Below are 22866 nucleotides of genomic sequence, written 5' to 3'. Positions count from 1 at the left end.
CCATTGAGGATAATGTTTGCTGTCAATTTATCATATATGGCCTTTATTATGCTGAGGTATGTTCTTTCTATGCCTGCTTTCTGGAGGTTTTTTTTTTTTTAAATCATAAGTGGATGTTGAATTTTGTCAAAGGCTTTCTCTGCATCTATTGAGAAAATCATATGGTTTTTATCTTTCAATTTGTTAATGTGGTGAATCACATTGATTGATTTGCAAATATTGAAGAATCCTTGCATCCCTGGGATAAAGCCCACTTGGTCATGATGTATGATCTTTTAAATATGTTGTTGGATTCTGTTTGCTAGAATTTTGTTAAGGATTTTTGCATCTATGTTCATCAGTGATATTGGCCTGTAGTTTTCTTTTTTGTGTGGCATCTTTGTCTGGTTTTGGTATTAGGGTGATGGTGGCCTCATAGAATGAGTTTGGAAGTTTACCTTCCTCTGCAATTTTCTGGAAGACTTTGAGTAGGAGAGGTGTTAGCTCTTCTCTAAATTTCTGGTAGAATTCAGCTGATGAAGCCTTCTGGTCCTGGGCTTTTGTTTGTTGGAAGATTTCTGATTACGGTTTTGATTTCCGTGCTTGTGGTGGGTCTGTTAAGATTTTCTATTTCTTCCTGGTTCAGTTTTGGAAAGTTATACTTTTCTAGGAATTTGTCCATTTCTTCCAAGTTGGAAAGACATAATTATTAACCCTCATTCTACGTATCAGGCAACTGAGGCCGAGCAGGTTTAAATAATCCACCTAAGGCCTGCACATCAGTCACATACTATGGATGCCTTCTAGGTAGCTGTGTACACACTAGAGAGAATAGGTATCCTGGAGCCCAGAGAAGCCTCTGGGACCTGGTGGACCAGGTTCCCAACTACACCCTTTGCTTGCCCTCTCCACTTCTGGCAAATTCTCACAGATTATTAACTAACAGTGGTACCACAAAGTCAAAATCCCAGAAATTTTACTACATCACAACCACTGGGATGGTTATTTTTTTAAAAAAGTAAAACAAAAGAGGATGTAGAGCAACAATTTGGCAGCTCCTCAGGTCATTGAGCATAGAATTACCAGCAATTGCACTCCTGGGTAGATGCCTAAGAGAACTGAACACAATTTGTCAAGCAAAGACATACACCTGTGTGTTCATAACACCACTATTCAGAATAGCTAAAGGGTAGAAATAAGGCCAACAGTGGTTGAATGGATAAACAGATTGTGATGTATCCATAGAATACTTGTTTCTTCAGTCATCAAAGATGTGAAATACTAATACAGGGTACAAGAGAGATTAACTTTAAAATGCATAAATGAAAGAATTCACACACGAGACCACACATTACATGATTCCATTTATAGGAAGCATTTGGAAGAGGCAAATCCATGAAGTCAGAATGTACATGAGTGGTGGCCAGGGGCTGGGAGAGGACAGAGTGGGAAGGAGCTGCTTATGGGCCCAGGAGTGCCCTCTGGTGGAATGGGAGCGTGCTGGAACTAGAGGAGGTGGTGGCACGACACTGAATGTGCTAAATGGCCCCGAATGGCTGATTTATGCCGAGTCAGTGTGACCTCAGTAAATGTTTTTAATCTCACGACTGTACCCTAATGAATTCAAGACAGGTCACTGTAATACCAGAAAGCCATGTGGCTTTTTCCCCCAGATGTCCTGCACAGCCTTCAGCTCCCTGCTGAGCTGTCCAGGCTGGAACCTTGATCCTAGAATTACAGGATCCCTAACTTGGCCTGTAATCTGATCAGTTCATTATTAGCAGTAGTAAAATTTGGTTGATTTAGACACTGTGTTTTGCAACCAACAAATAAACATACTCAGCAGTGATAGTTATAAGATGAACCATTCTCACAGCCTAGAATGCCATCTCACCTTTTCTCCTTAGGCAAATTTTGCTCTGTCTCTAGTACTTCAAGCAATGTCACCTCCTCTGGGAAGCCCACCCATCCCTACAGAGGCTCTGGATTCCACTCCTCTCCACCTTTCCATCCTCCCAATGCCTTTGGAGGTGTTTGCATGCATGGAGCACCCCACTTAGGTAAGTGCCCTTTGTGACAGTCTTGTTCACACTTTGTCCCCATGGTGCTTCTTCATAGCTCCAGACACAGCAAAGACCAGTTCAGACTGATACACAGGGCATACTACTACTACTACTACTAAGTTGCTTCAGTCGTGTCCGACTCTGTGTGACCCCATAGATGGCAGCCTACCAGGCTCCGCGTCCCTGGGATTCTCCAGGCAAGAACACTGGAGTGGGTTGCCATTTCCTTGCAGATAACTGTGTGCCCAATCAGAATAGAGTATCTGCTGGGGTCCAGCCCCAGTGGATCCAGAGTAATTCGAAGCAGGGATGGAGTCAGCGATTGATTTAGAGAGAGATAAGGAAAGAATGTTATAGATAAGAAAATAGAGGAGAGAAAGAGGCTGATATTCCTTGGTTTACATAGAAAGCCAATAAAACCCCCAGACAAGGAGTTTGCCCTGTTCACGGAGGCCACAGGTGCCCTCCTGGTCTCCCCAGGGAGTGAAGATGTAGAACGTCTTCCTGTTCAGGTCTTAGAAACCCGGGCAGATAAGTGAATGCAGGGAGCCTCTATGCTCCAAGGGATCAGTCTGAAAAAGGGAGGGAGGGAGGAAGGGAGGGGGAGAGAGAGAGAGAGAGAGAAAATGATTGACGTGGGGTGACCAAGCTTCTTCAAGCGAGGCCCATTAGTTTTATTTTCAAAAAGACTTTTATACCTTTCCCACAAATGATGTTGTGTACATTATCTTCTGGCCTTGGAGGCCTGTGAAACATTTTATGACCCTCTTTTGATAAAGGCTGCTCAACCAGAAAATTTATTTTCCCTTGAAGTGTTTTTTCTTTATATTTCTAATCTAGGTTAGCCTCAGAAAGTATCAAACAGAGTTACATTTTCACGAAGCAAAGGTGCAGTGAGTTACAACAAAGAAAGAACCAATTAGCTCAAAGGTCTGATGTAGTTAGTTTCAAGGCTACACTTGTTTTTCTTACATTCTAACTATCTTAACAAATGTACTCCCGGGTGCACAGTGGATAAGGGATATGGGAACTTGGCAGCAAGCATTGGCTCAACAGTGAAATCTTACACCAGCACTGTTCTAACAGCTTCTAACTCTTTGAAAGGCTCTATGTTTTAGGCTTCCTGTGCCTCTCACAGTTGGGGGGCTGTAAACTATCACATGCGTAGTTGTAAAAGTCCGGGTAAGGCAAGTTAGAGAGCCATCAGAGGGGTTTGAGCTGAAACACTCCTTTTATATGCAGGAGACTGTTAACTGGAGCTCTAAGTTAACCTTTTCCAGAGAAAGGTGGTCAGGGATAGCCCCCCCCCCCCCCCCCGTAATGTTAGAAGAATAGGTGGAAAGCATAATGCAGTAAGGCAGGCAGACTCTGGTTTTGGGGGTAGATGCTCGAGAAAGCCCAGGGGGGGTTTCCTCAAGGCCTGATCTCGCCTTTGCATTTTGTCAGGCCCCTTTCCTCATGACCTTTGCCACAGGCGGGATTCCTCACGCTGGCTCCCGGCAGGTATCTTGTGTTGGAGTCCAGGTGTGGGCTTGAATTGGCTGGGCCGGGCCCCTGGAAAAAGTCACTTGACTTGGTAGGCACATGGTGACTTATCTACTTAGAAATCTCTTGGAACTGCATGCAGTAATGAGGATTTGTTTATTTTCTGGGGATTTGGTTTATTTTTTCCCTCTGATTATCACAGGAGCTGATGTTGTAACTAAAGGTGAAGAACTCAGCATTTGAACCTAGTTGATCTCAGTTGAATGAACCCACTGAATGAACCCATGTTGGTCAGTTCAAACAGCCTCAAATGGTCAAAAATATTTAATTTATTCAGTGATGTTTTCAATTGTTCATCTGGGACCCACAAGCTGGGTATCTGACAAAAACAAGTAATGACATTCTTTTTGTTTCCAGCATAAAATTAATTGATGGGAGTTTATATACTTAAAGAGTGTTACAACTTTTGAAAAGGCTGTATGTGCTTGTGGTAAAATAGCATAAGCAGATAATGCTTTTATACTATGAATGATGTTTTCTTAGGTGATGTTGGTAGATACTTTTATCACATTAAGGAAATTCCTTGCTATAGTAGTTTGCATTCTTCTTCTATCATAAATGATATATTAAATATTAACAAATGCATTTTCTGAAGCTATTGGGATAAGACTTTTTTCTTTTAATCAATTAACCTGATAACTAATATTAATTCTCTGTTAATCACCCTTGAGTTCCAGGGTAAAATCCAACTTGGTCATGGTGTATCATTGTTGCTGGACTTGACTGGCTTTGTTTTGCTCAGGTAAGTGAGTGAGACTGTCTCATGAATGAGACTGAAATGCAGTCTTTCTTTCTTGTCCCATTTTTATCCTATTTGGATCAAGTTCATACTGTCCTCATAGAGTGAGCTGGGCATGATTGGATTGATTTTATATGACAACTCAGAATCTTAGTTTCACCTCTGCGATGGCATCCTCTCAGTTGGCCACCAATGGCTCTGCCTGCTAGCACTTATGCCCCATTTAACCCCCTCCCACTGGTGAGGCTGCGATAGATGACTTGCTTCTAATGAGTAAAATATTAATTGGGTGCCCCCTCTCACTCCCTCACTCTGGGGGAAGCAACTGCCACGTTGTGAGCTGCTCTGTGGAGAGACCCTGGTGGCAGAGATCTGAGGGGCTTCTGGGCCACAGCCAGTGAGGAACTGAATCCTCGAGCTTGTGAGGATCTGAACCCTGCCAGACCACCTGGGGGACCTGAAAGTGGGTCCTTCCCCAGTGAGACTTTGGATGAGAGGCAGCCCAGCCTGATAGCAGGAGAGAGCTTGAGCCAGAGATACCCAGGTAAGCCACACCTGGACTCCCAGCCCAAGGAGCTGTGAAACAGTCAATGCTTGTTGTTTCAAGGGGTTGTATTTGGGAATAATCTGCTAGACAGCATAGAGAACTAGTGTACATGCCCTGGTCTCTGGCCCTGCCACACTACAGGGGCCATCTTTATATGGATTCCAACTGAATTTGTGCAGTGAAGCCTGACTGTGCCTCTCAAACTACCAATTCTTCTGTAATACAGAAGTTTTAGAGAATTACTTTTCTGTAGGAGGAACATTTTCCCAAAGGGAGAGGGAAACCAGTGAATACCCTCTTCCCCCTTCCTTCCCTTGGATGGGCTGCATCTTCTGAGTGGTCATATGGCCTCTCAGAAGATGGTCAGTGGATCAAAGATTTGGTTACTTTTGACACGAAGTGTTGACCAGGTTGGTTAATGAATCTTGTATTGATTCTCCTTTCTTGCTTTGTTCCTATTTTCCTTCACTCTTCCTCCCCTGGATCAAATTCCCCAGAAGATAGTAGCATGGAAGCCTGCATTTCAGGCTCTCCTTTCTTGGGAAAGCAGGCTAAGATATACGTTTTCCTTGAAGGTTACCATAAAGCTATCTGGATGTGATTTTTCTTTGTGGGAAGGTAACTTCCACTTATTTTTAAAGGAGTTTTGGGACTATTTAACTTTATATTTCTGTTCGGCTGGTGTTGGTCAATTATGTTTCCCTAGGAGCCAACCTATTGCTTTTAATGTTTCAACTAATATTTTCTACAATTCTTAGCAACAATTGAATTCATAGATAAGATTTTTCTTGAGTTTTACTTCAACCTATCAATTTCAGGTATTCAGGTGGGCCCAGGCATATGTATTTTTTTTTTTTTTTTTGGCATATGTAGTTTTTAACATTCCCCTGCATTTGAATTATAATGAATCTCATGGTCTGATAGTCACTGTTTCTACATGAGAACTGGGATCATGTAGAAGTGGGACCCTCCCCACCACCTACCTGTTAAGGACAAGGGTCAGTGGGGAAGATGGTGCCCTGGCTGACTCCCAGAGGAAGTCCAGGAATTCACCAGATGGAAAATGGATTGGATCCATTCCAGATGAAAGAACAGTTGTGGACTCAAAAAAAAAAAAAAAAAAAACCCAGTCATCTGAGGAGCTTGGGTATGGCACATCATACCATTTTCTTAAAACATCATGTTTACACTGGACGTGGACTGAGACAAGACTGTAGAAGTCAGCTGTGGCCAGATGCACACAGGTCTTTTTTCACCTTTTGTTTATTAATTTATTTTTAAATTATTTTAAGAAATTGAGTTCTAATTAACATTGTTTCTGATCAGTTGCTCAGTCACGTCTGACTCTTTACAACCTCATGAACTGCCGAACGCCAGACTTCCCTGTCCATCATGAACTCCTGGAGCTTGCTTAAACTCATGTCCATTTAGTCGGTGATGCCATCAAACCATCTCATCCTCTGTCACCCACTTCTCCTCCTGCCTTCAATCTTTCCCAGCATTAGGGTATTTTTGGTATTTTCTAATGAGTCAACTCTTCTTATCAGGTGGCCAAAGTATTGGGGCTCCAATTTCAGTGTCAGTCCTTCCAATGAATATTGAGGGTTGATTTCCTTTATTATTGACTGGTTTGATCTCCTTACAGTCCAAGGGACTCTCAGGAGTCTTCTCTAGCACCACAGTTGAAAAGGATCAATTCTTCCATACATGACTACTGGAAAAACCATAGCTTTGACTATATGGACCTTTGTTGGCAAAGTAATGTCTATGCTTTTTAATACACTGTCTAGGTTTATCATAGCTCTTCTTCCAAGAAGCAAGCATCTTTTAATTTCATATCTGCAGTCACTATCTGCCGTGATTTTGGAGCCCAAGAAAATGAAGTCTGTCACTTGTTTCCATTGTTTCCCTATCTATTAACATATAATGTTGTGTTTGTTTCAGGCATACAGAAAGCAAATAGGTGGTTGCCACAGGGGAGGAGGGTTGAGGGACAAAGAAAATAGGTGAAGGGAATTAAGAGGTACAAAATTCCATAAATGTTATATTAGTTTCAGGTATACAACATAGTGATTCCATATTGTAATACATTACAATTTCATCACCTCAGTAAGACCAGCAAGCATCTGTCACCATGTACATTTGTGACTGTATTATTGACTATATTCTCTATGTGAACATTACAGCCCAGGGACTTATGTATTTTCAATCTGGAAGTTTGTACCTCTAATTCTCTTTACATATTTGGTCTGTGAATATTCATTAGAAGGATTGATGCTGAAGCTGAAGCTCCAATAGTTTGTCCACCTGATTCAATGAGCCGACTCATTAGAAAAGACCCTGAGGCTGAGAAAGATGTAGACAGGAGGAGATGGGGATGACAGAGGACGAGATGGTTGTATGGCATCACTGACTCAGTGGACATGAGTTTGACAAGCTCCAGGAGATGGTGAAGAACAGGGGAGCCTGGCGTGCCGCAGTCCATGAGGTTGCAAAGCGTTGGACATGACTGAGCGACTTAATTAATTAATTAATTCCCTTCCTTGTGGTCTTCTGAAACAACAAATAGATGAAAGTATACAGTAATTGTTTTTTTTCAATCTGACTTATTTCACTTAGCATAATGCCCTAGGTCAATGTTTAAAAACCAAATACTTGATTTAAAAAGTGGGCAGAAAACCTGAATAGACATTTTAAAGATGGTGTACAGATTGCAACATGCACGTGAAAATATTTTCAGAGTCACTCATAATCGGGAAATGCAAGTCAAACCCTTAATGAGACACCACCTCACACCCATCCAAGTGACAAATCATCAAGGAGACAAGAAACAACAAATATGGGTGATGATGTGGAGAAAGGGGAACTTTCCTGCACTGTTGCTGGGAATGTAACTTGGTGCAGCCGCAGCAGAAGACAGCATGGAGATTCCTCAAAAAGCCGAAAGAGAGCTACCATAAAATCCAGCAGTTCTACCTCTGGCCATTTATCTCAAGCAAGGGCTACTTTGAATATGTGCCGCTATGCTCAATGCAGCACTGTTTATAATAACCAAGATATGAAAGTAACCTACACGTCCAACGTGGGTCTTGAATTGCTGTCCCACGACATTTGGGTTTAATTCTGTGGATGATGGAAGTGGTTGGAGAGATTTGAGCAACAGAGGAATGATGCATGACTCATGTTTTACCAGCCTCTGTCTGGTGGCAAAGTAGGGAATTTCCCGGGTGAGGCCAGTCTAGGGTTGGATAAGACTCCTTAGCAGGTTGCTGCACTGATTAGGAGAGACAGCCAACACTTTGCTCCTCTTTTGCAGCTAATCTGTGATGCTCATCTTTTCCCCAATTTTACACCTCCTGTGTCATTAATTCCCTCATTGTGGTCTTCTGAAACTTGTCCCCTTCCTCTGATTCCTCTTTCACTCCTTGGTTTCATTCATCGTTTACTTCCTGCTTTCTTGGAAACCCAGATGATTCTGATTGTGACACGTCAGGACTATTTGCAGCATCCTTTATCTGCTGACACCATGAGTTCATGAATACATAAAATTTAGTCTGGTGCTCTATTTTTTTGTGGCCACGAACAGCTTTAGCACTTACTACAGGAATAGTAGCATGATGGATAGTGTGGAAGGAGATATTTATCCCATAAGAGGTTGACACAACCTGCCAGATTATTTCAGGAGGCCTCTTGGAATCCAGGCAAGCATGTCTCTGGCACAATTTAGAATTATGAAATCTAGCTCCATGCCCTGCATTCATGGTTTAATGTTTGGGCAAGATTCTTCCCCACCCTGAGCTTCTGTTTTTACATCTGTAAAGTGGGAATCAACCCCAGGACTGCTTATCTCAGAGTTTTGGGGAAATCAATTCAGAGAGGTGTGAAAGAACTTTCTTGGCTTCCCTGGTGGCTCAGACCATAAAGAGTCTGCTTGCAGTGTGGGAGACCAGGGTTCGATTCCTGGTTTGGGAGGATCCCCTGGAGAAGGACATGGCACCCACTCCAGTATTCTTGCCTGGAAAATCCCATGGATGGAGGAGCCTGGCAGGCTACAGTCCATGGGGTCTCAAAGAGTCAGACGCAACAGAGTGACTTCACTTTCCTTTTCCTGAAAGAAATTTCTAAGGTGTACTGTGCAGTAGAAATGTTAGTGATTCATTTATCAAGAAAGAGAAACTCAGGAAGGGAGTCGAAAGTGAGCAGCCATGAGGTCCTTCTCATCCCTTTGCTGTGAAGTCCAGGAAAGTGCATCTGCTTAAGGGCATGAGTGTGTGTTTCTTCATGATGGGATGTGTGTGGGTCAGAAAGAACATCCCTGTACCTCACCCCAGCCCCTACTGACTGGCTTGCTAGGGGCCCTCACGTTGTCTCTGTGTTTGGGCAGTGCTCTGGTCACAGATCCATGATCTGTGAAATTGGAATCTAACACACACATCATTCCAGAGCAACATGGCCTCCCCATACTGCGAGTAATTCTCTCAGCCAGTGGACAGGCTTCCCAGAAGAGGAGTCACCTCTAAAAGGAGAGGAATAGCAGACTGACAGGGCCTCTTGCATCACTGAGTCTCTGACACCCTGCTCACCTCTCCTGATATCTGAGCCTAATGCCCAATTCCATGAGCGTTCTTTGATTTCCATCTCTGACTGAATGCTAAGGTCTGAAAAGATAAGCCACGTATCATTGATGAGGACACTGTGTTTTCAAAACATGTATAATTAGTTTACCTTGGCAGTACTATAATTGTCTATTTCTATCTTCCACCTGAGTAATATCTGGCTCTTAGTCACATCTGTACATGAAGCACATGGGGTAGAGCTTTGACCCTGCCGAGGCCGTCGGTGCACAAACGACAGATGAGAGACGTGAGGTGTGGGGCGCTCTTCAGGCACGTCTTCCTTCACAGTCTTCGTATATGAGATTTTTCAAGTCAGTTGTGTCTGGCTGTGGAACGAAGGGCACAAAGATCATGCCTTTTGTTATTTCCCCTTGCAGAACAAGGCCATTTGCCTTTGCTAGGACGTGGCTCTGGCTACACATTTTCCCCAGGACTTGACTAGACTATTGACACTAGAGAGATTCCAACCAGCTGGACCAGGCCCTGAGGTGAATTGGGAAGGTGATGGCATGTAAGGCTTAGTGAGAAAACCATCATATTGGCATATGTTTTGGAGGAAGGTGAAAGTATGTAGTTTCCACAAGGATTTTGTTTCCAAGAAGAATAAGAAAGGCTGTGGGTTTAGCTGAATGAATTAAGTTGTCAGTAGTTATTAGATGACATGGTAATCTCTTCATGGGGGATGTATTTTGTGTTCCTCTCAGTGGAGAATATAGACAAGTGGGTCCTCAGGACAAGCACCTGTCCTTGTTCCTGCTGAGGTGACATGAAGTCCGGGGTCTGCAGACCCATGGGGGAGCCCCTGGGCAGGGGTAGACATGGAGATAGAGCCAGAATTTTGACCAGTGTGCTGCTTCAGCCTTGAGTCTCACTATTTCACACAGTCACTCTCATCATGAAACAGCAAACGCTGAATATTGGCATTTCAGAGCAGAAGACTCGCCATCTTTCTTCATATTATTTATAACACGTTTTGATCCATAGCTGTTGGGAAGCCACTTGCAGTCACTAAGCCTCAGTTCCTCTATCTGTAACTGGAGGGTTGCAGCACGACCCTCCTTAAAACTATGCCATGTGTGCGTGTGCTTAATCATTCAATCATGCCCCACTCTTTGCAGCACCTCGGCAGTAGTCCATCAGGCTCCTCTGGCCATGGGATCATCCAGGCAGGAATGCTGGAGTGGGTAGCCATTCCCTTCTCCAGGGGGCCTTCCTGACCCAGGGATCGAGCCTGGGTCTCCTTGCATTGGAGGCAGCTTGTTTATGGTTGAGCCACCGGGGAAGCCCCAAAGGTACCCAAGGAAGGTACCAAAAGGGAGCAGAAATGTATCAAAATTCCTTGGACTTTCTGACTTTCCTTGAAGATCATCTTCTAGCTTCCCAAGTCTGTCTTTTGTTGGTACTCAAGCTTCCATCCATTTCTCTTCTTTGCTGCCTCTCTCTAGGGCTCCATTTCCCCAAGGATTCCAGAGGTATGCCCCATACTGATCTTGGTTGTGTGTCTCACTCCCTCCACCCAGAGGCTGCTCCCCAGGGAGGGGACTCTATCGCTTCTAGCCCACACACAATACTGGCTCCTGAATCAACTCACTTGGCTTGAAGCAATGGACAGATAAATGTGTTCAAACATTTCAATTCTCATTGGAATTGTGGATTTTAGCAGAGGCCTCCTGGAAGAAGTGAACCCTAAGATGACAGACTCTGATGGTAGAAACTTCATGCTCCATGAGAAGCTCCCAAGGAAATAAAAGAGTGCAGGAGAGGTAGTTTGGACTTACTGCATTTCACTAATGAGACTTCCACCCACTCTGGCCAGTATGGGACAGGCAGGGAACTCTCAGGCCAGATTGAGGGACATGTGTGTGTGTTTCTTCATGGTAAGATGTGTGTGCATCATAAAGAACACCCCCCTACCTGACCCTAGAGGTTGCAAGAGATGAGTATCACTTTCTGCAAAGGAGTGAAAGTGAGACAGGATAAAGGGAGAAGGAAGTGCACAAACACACGTCTTGTGTTTCTATTAAGTTTTAAGAACATTTGAGGTTTTGTTTTTCACATAATCCATGGCTATTCAGGTCTCGCAGACACAGGACATGGTTTAAAGTATTGATAATGAGCCAATGTAATTTCTTGATGCTCAGCCCTCATCCTGCTCCCATCAGGAATTCCGCAAGGGTAGAGGGAGGCCTGGGCTTCCCAGGTGCCCCTAGTAGTCAAGAACTTGTCTGTCATGGCAGGAGACATAAAAGATGCTGGTTCGATCCCTGCATTGGGAAAATCCCCTGGAGGAGGGCATGGCAACCCACTCCAGTATCCTTGCCTGGAGAATCCCATGGGCAGAGGAGCCTGGAAGTCTATAGCCCATGGGTCACAGAGTCAGATATGATTGAAGTGATTTAAGTGCACAGGGGTGGCCTACCAGCAGGTGATACCAACTGCTGCTATAGGCCTCCTCAGTATCAGCTCCTTGTTACCCAATAAAAATTCCCTGTCTGTGCATGCTAAGTTGCCTCAGTCGTGTCCAACTCTGCGATGCTGTGGACTGTAGCCCTCCAGGTTCCTCTGCCATGGATTTCTCCAGGCAAGAACACTAGAGCTGATTGCCATTTCCTCCTCCAGGGGATCTTTCTATTCTAGGGATTGAACCTGTGTCTCAGGTCTCCTACATTGGCAAGTGGGTTTTTTTTCTTTTACCTCCAGTGCCACTTGGGAATCCCCCAAATGCTCTATGTGTCCAGAAGTGGGAACCCATCTGCTCTGACCCATCAACATCCCACGTACCCTAGAGATAACATGCCCTCATGTGATATTTTTGGAGTCCTGTTGCTGTACGTGCCAGGTCACTGGTGGCTAAGGATGTTGGGGTCCTCTTGGCCATTGGGCTGCTTTTTTCTCTCTCTTGACACCCTTTGATCTTGGATTGCAGCCTTTCCAGAGAGAGGGGAGCATTCTTTGATCTAGAATCTGACTTGCAGGATACTCTGAGGGTGGGACAGGAATGAGCCTGAATTGATACCGTTGGTGCAGCCATCACCCTCTCCTCCATGTCCTGCCTCTCCTTCTGGGGCCCTCTTGTCAACAGGATCCTGGTGGATCCTCCCAAAAATACAGAGACAGTGACCAAGACCCAGCCAGGCCCTCTTGGTGTGTCAACAAGTCAGGAAGATGGCATGGCCACCAAAGAGCCACAGGGAGAGGGCACACAGGTGCCCAGTGGTCTTACCTCTACCAATTCAGTCCGTCTACCTTTCCGGATGCGCACTCTGCAGAAAGCAGTCTGCTGGGTACCTGGGACATGACTGTGCCTAGTATCCAGCATGTGCCCAAGCTCTTGATCCACCGAGAGGACTAGGTGTGGAAACTGACTGTGGTGTGGGAGATAGTAGGATTGTGTGCAGGGGACAGTTCCCCAGAGGAGGAAATGGTTATATCTGCTCAAGGAGGCTGGTTTGGGAAATCTCTAGCACAGATGTTCTGTCTGAGCTTTATTTGGAAGGATAATTAAGAGCCTACAAGGGACACAGGAACATTTCTAGGCAGAAGAAAGAATTGTATGAGTAACAATCAGCACAGCTATCTCGTTTGACTCTGTGGAGGAGGAGATGGCGCCTGACTCCAGTATTCTTGCCTGGGAAATCCCATGGACAGAGGAGCCTGTTAGGCTGCTTCCATGGGGTCGAAAAGAGTGGGACATGAGTTAGCAACTAAACCACCACCACCATCTTGTTTGAAGGAGTTCAAACATTTTGGACTGCAGGCAACCATAGAGATGGGGCAGTTTAGAGGAAAATTAAAGCCAGTGGCTTTATTTGAGTTTCTGCAACCTTTGGGCTTGCTGCTAACATTGATTGAGTTGTTTATTGATTTCCTACAGAATATGAACTCAAGGGAGGTCAAACTGTAATGTGTGTGATGCTCGGCCAACTACCAAGGCGGACAGGGCTCCTGCAGGTGGAGCGCAGGTGGCCTTTCGGTTGGTTGCAGCTCCAGCTCCGCCTCCTTTCTCAGCACATAAATCTCCCAACCGCACTGAATCTCCACCTGAAGTGAACAGAAGCTCCACACTCAGAGGCAGGCAGAGGGCAGCACACACAGCTGAAAGGAAACTCAGAGGAGGGAATCGCCAAGAAAGTGGCCATGGAGCTAATCCCAAGCTTTTCCCTGGAAACCTGGGTTCTCCTGGCTACCTGCCTGGTGCTACTCTATGTGTGAGTAACCATCAAGCTCATCTCCTCTGTAACCTGGATCTTGGGGTGCTAAGCAGGAAAGGGGGTTCCCTTAGTTTTTTAAAGTTCAAAGTAAATGGAAGAGAATTGCTCAAGCATCAGGTGCTGTGGGCACCAAATGAGTTATTATTGATCTTACCCACATCTGTTGAAGGAGTTAGCTTTACTCCCAAGTTGCTGTTAGCATAGTTAGGAGGGTTTGTGACATTATTTGCTCCTGAGAATGACCCTCTGATTGACTACCAGTTTGCATGGGTCTAAACTAGTCAACCAGAGTCCATCAAAGGCAAATTAAAAACAACTGGCCCATGTACAGCATAATCCTCACTGATTCCCATGGCTGGGAATCCTGGAGGCAAGAAGCAATGTGGGTTTTTGTTTCATTCTCTCCAACTTGGATTCTGTACCTGCTGCAAGAATCATGAGGAATGTTTGGCCCCTTTGTCACTCAGGAGTTCCTGCTCCGGACCCTCTTTCCAGGTGTCATTTACACAAGGCACCGGGTACACTCTGACTTTGTTTGGAGGCCTGAGACCGAGCACCCTTTTTTTCATACTCATCCCTCCTCCTTTTCAGAGCCCCTCCTCAGGGCATCCATTCCTAAGACTCAATTCCTGCACCCTATACTCTGCAGAAATTATCTAGTTTCCAAATGAGAAAGCTTAAGATTGGAGGAGAGTTTGTAGAAACTTTGAAATTATATTCATTTTTTTCACCTTTTCTTTCAATCTCTGGATGAGTTAGAATCGGTGTACAAATTTATTTTCCCTGTGATTTGAAATCTACTAAGCCTACAAGTCCATTCTGAAGAGATCAGCCCTGGGATTTCTTTGGAAGGACTGATGCTAAAGCTGAAACTCCAGTACTTTGGCCACCTCATGCGAAGAGTTGACTCATTGGAAAAGACTCTGATGCTGGGAGGGATTGGGGGCAGGAGGAGAAGGGGACGACAGAGGATGAGATGGCTGGATGGCATCACTGACTCGATGGATGTGAGTCTGAGTGAACTCTGGGAGTTGGTGATGGACAGGGAAGTCTGGCGTGCTGCGATTCATAGGGTCGCAAAGAGTCAGACACGACTGAGCGACTGAACTGAACTGAAGCCTACAAGAGGCACAAGCCCGAGTCCAGTTTGGATTTTAAGTGATTTTTCTCTAATAAGTATGGCACAGGAGGTTGAATCAAAACCATCTAGCAGAAAATTTCCTTTCAATGTTGAGATTCTGTTATCATGCATTAGGTTGGGACAGGAGTTACTTCCAATGAGTGATTAGAGATACCCCTACAAATCACATTTGGATTCTGTCAATTTCATTTTCACTAAGTGTAGGGAATCATGATGACATGAACGTGGGTAATATTAACCTCATTTTAATTACTTGAAAGAAATATTAGGAAATTAAGGTATTGCAGCAATATATTTTCTGTCTGATATTATAAAATTATGTGGAACAGTTTAATTTCATTCTATTTAGGACTAGATTTTAAAAATTGATATGAGTATTTCCAGCATGTGTTTCTTCCCTGAAGGATAAACGAGGACTGTTGTCCAATACCTAGAAAGGTATGTAAATAAATTCACCCTCTAGAATAATGCCTTGAATATGAATCTAGTGTAGTAAAATATTCCTGTGATATATCTTTTTAAATATACATGTCCAGCAAGCTATTTTAATCTTCAGGGCAGATGAGTATACAGGCCTGGGAGCCGGTGATAATATGAGAGGGATCCAGAAAGAGATTGGGATGGAGGGGAGAATATTCCTCTTTCCTCAGAGCAGAGCCCACTCCCCCTCCTCCCAGAGATTCTCAGACCCAGTTCCACAGGAGGTCAGCAGGGTTGCTATCACATCTGCTTGAAGCCTGGGGTGAAGACACAATCTCAGTCACACTGTGTGTGGTCCGTCTGACAGTGGGGCTGGTACTAGCTAGTGTCCCCACCAGGCAAACATCCCTGTAGTCTGAGAAGGTACTGGTGCAGCCAGGAATCAGCCGCTGCAGGCAATGCTCTTGTTATGCCAACACAATGTAAAGGCTATAAAAATGTTGGCTTTATCTTTAGCCCCTTCCTTCTTACCCAAAATAGCATTATTGCATGAACCAAAAAGTGAAGAGCTAGAAAGAAGCCAAATAATTCACTCAGTCCACCTGCTGCCTTGGTGGAACCATGTGAGTTTAGACACTAGACCAGAGCTCTCTGTGGGACCAGTGTTGCCAACATGGTTACTCAATTGCTTGGCATCACTTTTGAGTTCATGTAGCACACTGAAGGTTCAGAAGCAGAAGTTGACTTGCCCTGTTTGTGAAGAGAAACAGGAAAGGAAGACAAACAAAAGGGGAAGCAACTGGGGTGGAAATAGTCGAGGCCACCCCTTTTGTGGCAGTTCGTGCCCACACCTTCACCACTTGCTCTGGAGGAGAGAGAGATAAGCCAACTGCGCTTGGTCAAGGTACCTCTGTGTGCGCTTCCAGCATAGGTCTGTCCATGAAATTTTGGGGGTTTCTCTTATCACATATTGTAAAATTGCTGGATTTGTGCAGAAATTTGAACCTGTGCTACCTTAAAGGTTACCTTCCAAAAAGGAGAGACAAGATCTTCATTTAATATTCTGAAGTTTTTTATGGTCACTCATTTTTTGTCACACAAAGTATCTTTTGCTCTACATGGGAAGGTAACAGAAGACTGGGAACCCCGATATCTCTTTGCTGAAAGTGCCTGTAGGGCATTATGAACACACACAGCATGTTTTCAACCATACCTTACTAATTTAACTCTACAGAGTTAGCCTCAGAGGCCTAGCAGGTTCACATTTAAACCATAGATGGCAGTCTCTTCCTTCAGCCTCTCTTTTCCTGCACTTTGTCATCTCTCAGCAACACCAGAATGAGCAGACTTGCAAAGATCTAGACCCTGGAGTTGTGGGCTTGCACACATAATACATGAAGGATAACCTTCAGGCAGGCCTGCGATAGGGAGCACCAGCTTGATTGGTTTTTAAGACAGTTGGAGTGCAGAGGCTTTGTGATTTAGAAAAACGAATGTAAATCAGGCACTGGGCTTAGCAGGTGGTTGGAGGACCTGATGCCATGAGTTGGGGAGTGGTCTGGAGATAGATCCTTTAGTCATTGATTCATTTATACAGTTTCAGGGAACAAAAGAGTCAATCACTACAACTTATTTGTAGTTCAAGTAAACCAAATTGAACACAGAGCCATGAGTGTAGCTGAAAGGTGCTCAATTTCTATGATGGCAATGGAAGCCTTGAACGCAGTTTTCATTCTACAGACAGGAACACTGTGCTTGCTTTAAATCCTGCTCTTGAAGACAGAATTAAGAAGAATCAGATCTTAAAATGAGGTCAGATCATGGAGGGAGCTCTGATACATTGGCCACTTGGTGGGAAGAGCTTACTCATTCGAAAAGAACCTGATGCTGGAAAAGATTGAGGACAGGAGAAGAGGGCACAGAGGATGAGATAGTTGGATAGCATCACTGACTTAATGAACATGGGTTTGAGCACACTCCAGGAGACAGTGAAGGACAGGGAAGCCTGGCATGTTGCAGTCCATAGGGTCACAATGAGTCGGAAGTGACTGAGTGACTAAACAAGAAAACATCAGAGGAAAGGAGAAGGATGAGAACAAGGCCAAGGCAGAGCCTAGGAACTCTGTCATTGGGTGGATGCAGAAAACCAAAATCTCAGGTTTGATACAGAAAGAGAAAGTTTCCCTTTGTATCTAGAATGAGAATCTCTAAACCATGGAAGAATCAACTTACTAAATACATATGAATGATTTTTTTTGGAGGAATTATAGCATAAACCTCTCAGGAGCTCCAAAATTATAAACATTTATCAAGCATCCACTCTAGGATTGGGACCATCAAGATTTCAGCTGCTATTTATGGCCTCACTATGGAGGAGGGAAAGAAGATGAATGAAAGTAATTATTGCTTTTGGAATTGCTGGTATTTATTGCCTACATGTTACTTCTCTAGGCTGATGGTTCCAGTTCTGAATCACTGACTAGCCAGCTCCAGCACTTATTCCACAATCCCTGACCTGGATTTTCTCTTTCACTTTATAGATATGGAACTTATTCACATGGACTATTTAAGAAGCTGGGGGTTCCTGGCCCAAGACCTCTGCCTCTTTTTGGAAACATTTTGTCCTACCGAAAGGTGTGTGTTGTTTGATGTCCCGCCTGCAGTTTTTTTTTTCTTTCTTTCTTTCTTTCTTTCTTTTTTTTTTTTTTTTTGCATTTTCTGCTCTATCTCTTGCTACACATGACATCTTTTGGGGTAAGAAAAATGGAACAAAAGCTTTCTTCTTTTCTATGCCTTCAAAGCAGGCAACTCATGGATGAATTTGAGCAGGGAATGAGTATAACTGAGGCAAGGTTGTCTATTTACTTCAGATATTTAACCAGTAAATAAGTTGTGGAGGTTTTTAAAAATAAGGCAGAATCACATATACAAAAATCACTAGAAAGGATTTGATTTGACAAAATTATTAGAAGTTTAATTTAACTGAAAGGAATGTACCAGGTGGCAGATGGACTGTGAATTCTGATATTCATTCCACTCTGATGCCTCCCCAGGGCCCTGCCCCTGAACTGAAGGTCATGAACTGTGTTCAGATGTGCAGGGGCAGAGCCCTGTGTGCCGGCTGCTCTCTGGCTCAGATTTCCTGTCCTGCAGACATGAGGCTTGTTTCTCAGATCCTGATTCTCCCAACTGAGGTCTTCTCATTACTGCCTCAGAATTTCCTGAACATTTTTCCAGCTGAAGAAGCAGTAATTTCCTCTCCACCTTTCCCAGGTGAACTCCTTAGTAGATGCACCCCAACCCACAGTTCTGAGACCTTCATTTACTTGTTAAAGCATTAAATATCATGATAGAAACTTAGGGACAGGCTTTTTTTAAGTTACAGAAGTAAAACCTCAGGCCAGGTGTTTAAAACGCACTGTTCTTTATATATTTGTGGCATCGCTCCATCTTTTCTGTGTTGAGCTGGAAAACTAGAAGGTGAGTTTCACTCACTCACTTTCTCATGGAACACACACCCCTTAGATGTCTTTTAAATCTGCGAGATTAGAAAACATTACTGGTGCTTTAACTTCCTTATTCTGCTGAAATTCTAGAAAGAGCTCATGAGATAAATGAAAAGGCTGTTAAACTAGGAGATGAAAGTGTGTGTGGGAAACGCTTACTTCCCTCATTTCCAGTTTTGTCACATGTCCATGGTGGATTAGAGATTAAGAGATTTTAGACAACACATGCACAAGCAAAAAGCCTTCAGAAGACAAGGAGTAATTAGTATTCACTGTCAGGGGTAAGTGTTTAGTATCTATAATATTCAAAGAAAATTCAAGAGTGGTTTTAAATTGTCAGTTACAAATATCTCCTCTATTTTCTCTCCTTTCCCTTAAGACATTTGCGAATAAGAACTTCCCTCCAACTGCCAGTGAAAAATAGTAGTTTTGTGAATTAGAGATAGGGTTCAGTACAGGATATTAATAATATAATATTATTTTTCCTTATAGGGTGTTTGTGAATTTGATGAAGAATGTTTTAAAAAGTATGGGAAAATGTGGGGGTGAGTATTCTGAAAACTTCCATCAGACACACTTGTTATAATAATCCTGCCCTCCCCTGGTGGTGTGGAGGGCACTCTCAGTCCAGAGCTTCTTGGAATGAAGTCATTTGCTGTAAAGCTTGCAGGCTAATTCTACCAGAGATCTTAGAGGCCACAGGTATCCAGGTCCACAGTCTGAATCAGGCCTGGAGGATCACAGGTCATCACATTTCTCCAGACTTTGAGACCGAGGGACTCTTAGCATCACTTTCTGTCCAGGATCTCACTCTTCCTCCCCTTTTCCATTTTTCTCTCCTTAGGTTACCTTTAGTTGCATAAAATGCATTATCCCAGAACATTCTAATATGTGCTCATAAATGTATCTTATGACTCTTTCCACATGATTCTCTTTTAATTTAACACAATATCCTTTATTTAAATTCTGGATTTAATATGTCCTTTTGGAAAAATTGATGAGGGTTATAGGTTAACATAATGGGAAATCGTATTTGCTTAGCTTTTTACTTTCTCTGCATGTTTGGAGTTTGTTTGTTTGTTTTTTAATTTTCAGGTAAGATTTTCCAGTAGAATTGTATTCAATGATTGTTTTATCTACTGTTTTTCTCTGATTTTGAGGAGATGTAGGTTATATATATCTAACCCGAGTGTGTCAGGTGGGCTTTAGGAGCTGTTGGAGGTTTGGTTGAGAGCAGAGGGAGAAGTGTCTTGTGGTGCTTCTTTGCCAACAGCAAATGTCAGAGGCTCTACCTGTCCAGACCTCTTCATCTTCTCTCATGAGGCCCTCAGAAACCATAGGGACCTGCCAAGTTGCCCCAAATGTCAACCTGGTTGAGTGGAAAGAATACATAGCACTGGGACACTACTGGCCCAGCTCCAACTGCCCCGCCAACATTCAGTATTTATGAGCTCTGGATGCAGTCTCTTTTTCATAGTGGATCCCATTTCCCTTTTTAGAAAATGGTTCTCGTGCTTGGATATATGAGGAGCACCTGGGAAAGCTTGTATAGAGTTTGACCCCACTCATCAGTACACAGAATCACTATGATCTGAAGTGAGTTCAAATATCTGAATTGTGATTGTTAGTGGAGAAATTATTAAGACGGGAGTGACATCATGAATATAAAGGGTCACCTGAAACCACTGTCTCTTCTCCACCCAAGTGTTGTTGCAAAACCGTGATGGGAAGAAGGGAATCGTCCAAGTAATATGGTCAGTCAGGTGGAAGAGCAGATTAAGTGCCTCCTCAATCCCTCCTGTCACTGCTTCAGCACTAAATGCTCTTGACACCCACTTACACCCTCTGAGTTTTATAACAGCCTTTGGAAATGAGCAAAAGTAAGTGCAGTGTTTCTCTGCAATTTTTTATGTGATCACAAAATGATTTGAAATTCTCCTGTGGAGTTAAAGGAGGAATAGGGAACATGTAGAAAATCTTCCAACCTGTTCTAGCCATTGCAAGTGATTGATAGTGAAATCAAAATATCAGAAGACAGTAAATAACTCAGAGTAAACTTCATTCCAGTGGCCCATTCCCATGAAGGGACATCCTGATCAGGTCAAACAGTGACGTGTCACATCTGAGGAGTCAGCTTTGTGTGATAGGTGGGTCAAACGTGGGCCTGCCAAGCTGGTGATGGATGTCATCTACATGGAGCCTGAGGCCCATGGGACCCATATAATGAAAAGAAAATATTTAAAAGATGAATTATACATGCTTTTCTGATTTTTTTCATTCTCTTTTTCCTTTTGTTCAAATTATCCTGAACTTGATGCTACCAAGGAGAGATCACTATTTAAATTTTTTCCTTAAAAAATATAAACCAATAAGCCAATTTTAGAAAATAGGACAGAAAAGAAAATCTTTCATAATCTCACTATCAGTTGTGGAGCATTCCAAATCTTCTTCCATTTGCAGATATATTGTTACATATTTATGATAGATGTGTCTACAGTTTTCATCTAATATTATATGCATTTTCATGCTTTGGGTATATCTTCAAAAATGACTAAGTAGATGGTCTCTCCTTAATTATTTTTAAATTATCAGATAATCTGCTTTCTTCAGTTATTTACTAACCTAACTTCCTTCTTGATAATGAAATACATTAAGCCTATAAAAATTATGGAAAATGATATAGGAAATACCCATATACCTACCACCTAGAATTAGCAGTGCTTTCATGGTACTTTTAATGATGATCTTAGAAGGGTGGATTATGTAATGTTAAGATAAATATCTGGACTTCTAGGTATGGCTCCAGCTGCAGAAAATGGCTTCTTAAATTTAATCAGCTCTGTTTTCCCTACACAGGATTTTTGAAGGTAAATATCCTCTGTTGGTTATCACAGATCCAGACATGATCAAAACAGTACTAGTGAAAGAATGTTATTCTGTCTTCACAAACCGGAGGGTAGGCATCCATTTTTTTAAATTTGCAATTTGCTTATTAGATATGCATTTTGAAATATGTTATGAATTCACAAGATATTGTCAAAAGAGAAAAACACAGAGAGGCTAGATGTCATGTACCTTTCGTCCTGATTCCTCCAATGGCAATACACTGATTAATTAGACTACAATTTCAAAGCAGAAAATTGACATTCATACTATCCACAAAGCTTATTGTGATTTCTTCAGTTTCATGCTCACTCATTTGTGTATGTTTTACTCTATGAAATGAGTCCTAGATGTAGATTTTGTAGCTACCACGACAATCAATGTACAGAACTGTTCCATCCCTACAAGGTTCCTTCTTACTGTTTTTTTATATTTGCGGCAAGTAGCTTCTTTTTTCCTCTTATCAGGATCTTTAGCATAGCAAATACTGCTCTTTAAATTTTGATAAGAGATTTATCAGTTTTCCCTTTTATGGATTTTGCCTTTGTTGTCAAGTCCAAAATATCTTAGGCATTGCAGATTTTCTCCTATTTTGTCCCTAAGCATTAAATCATTTACTGTTTTACCTTTAAGTCTATAATCCATTTTGTATTAGTTTCTATGTAACATGTGAGGTTAAGTTTTTTTGGGGGGGGGCATCTAAATGTCTGATTTGCTCCTGCACCATTTATGGAAAGACTATCCATTTAAAATAATTTATTTCTTTAATATTTATTTATTATATTTTTAGCTGTGCTGGGTCTTCATTGCTGTGCTCAGGCTTGAGCCTGGCAGTGTGCAGGTGTGTGGCTGCAGAGGTTAGCTGTCGGCAGCTGTGTCAGTGCAGTCGAGTGACAGTCGTAAGGACTGGCTTTAGGCATCTGAGCATCTGCAGGGGCCTCTGATGGTGTTTTGCACAGGCGCATCAAAAAAGATTGGCTGCTGGTGTGGACCCTGGGTCTTATAGCATCAGTGGTGGCACTAACTGGGCAGCTCTAGTAGGGCTGGAGGCAGTAGGGTAGGGCTCATGCAACCGCCTTAACATCATGAGTGTTGAATTAAAGGTGGCTAATTGATCAGTTGATTGGGAGAAAGGCTACAAGCACTGGTCAGTCCTTTCCCTTTCCTGGCCCTTCCCTCCCCTCTCCTTCCCCTGCCTGCCATCTCTTCCCTTTCC

At 43.0% G+C, this 22866-nt stretch overlaps 1 protein-coding gene across 1 annotated transcript in view; it reads left to right on the top strand.

Annotated features, from left to right (window-relative positions):
- The first annotated feature begins 13526 nt into the window (after positions 1 to 13526).
- Positions 13527 to 22866, top strand: part of LOC120879796 (cytochrome P450 3A24-like) — a 36706-nt gene continuing 27366 nt past the window's right edge. Inside the window, exons 1-4 of the mRNA XM_040262805.1 lie at positions 13527 to 13697; positions 17802 to 17895; positions 19260 to 19312; positions 21624 to 21723. Of these exons, the coding sequence (XP_040118739.1) occupies positions 13627 to 13697; positions 17802 to 17895; positions 19260 to 19312; positions 21624 to 21723 (318 nt within the window). The 5' untranslated portion in view covers positions 13527 to 13626. The remainder of the gene's footprint in view (positions 13698 to 17801; positions 17896 to 19259; positions 19313 to 21623; positions 21724 to 22866) is intronic.

This window comes from Oryx dammah, unplaced genomic scaffold (assembly GCF_014754425.2).
Source record: "Oryx dammah isolate SB20612 unplaced genomic scaffold, SCBI_Odam_1.1 HiC_scaffold_2, whole genome shotgun sequence".
Classification (NCBI taxonomy): Eukaryota; Metazoa; Chordata; class Mammalia; order Artiodactyla; family Bovidae; genus Oryx; species Oryx dammah.
This window is presented reverse-complemented; position numbering and strand designations above follow the sequence as displayed.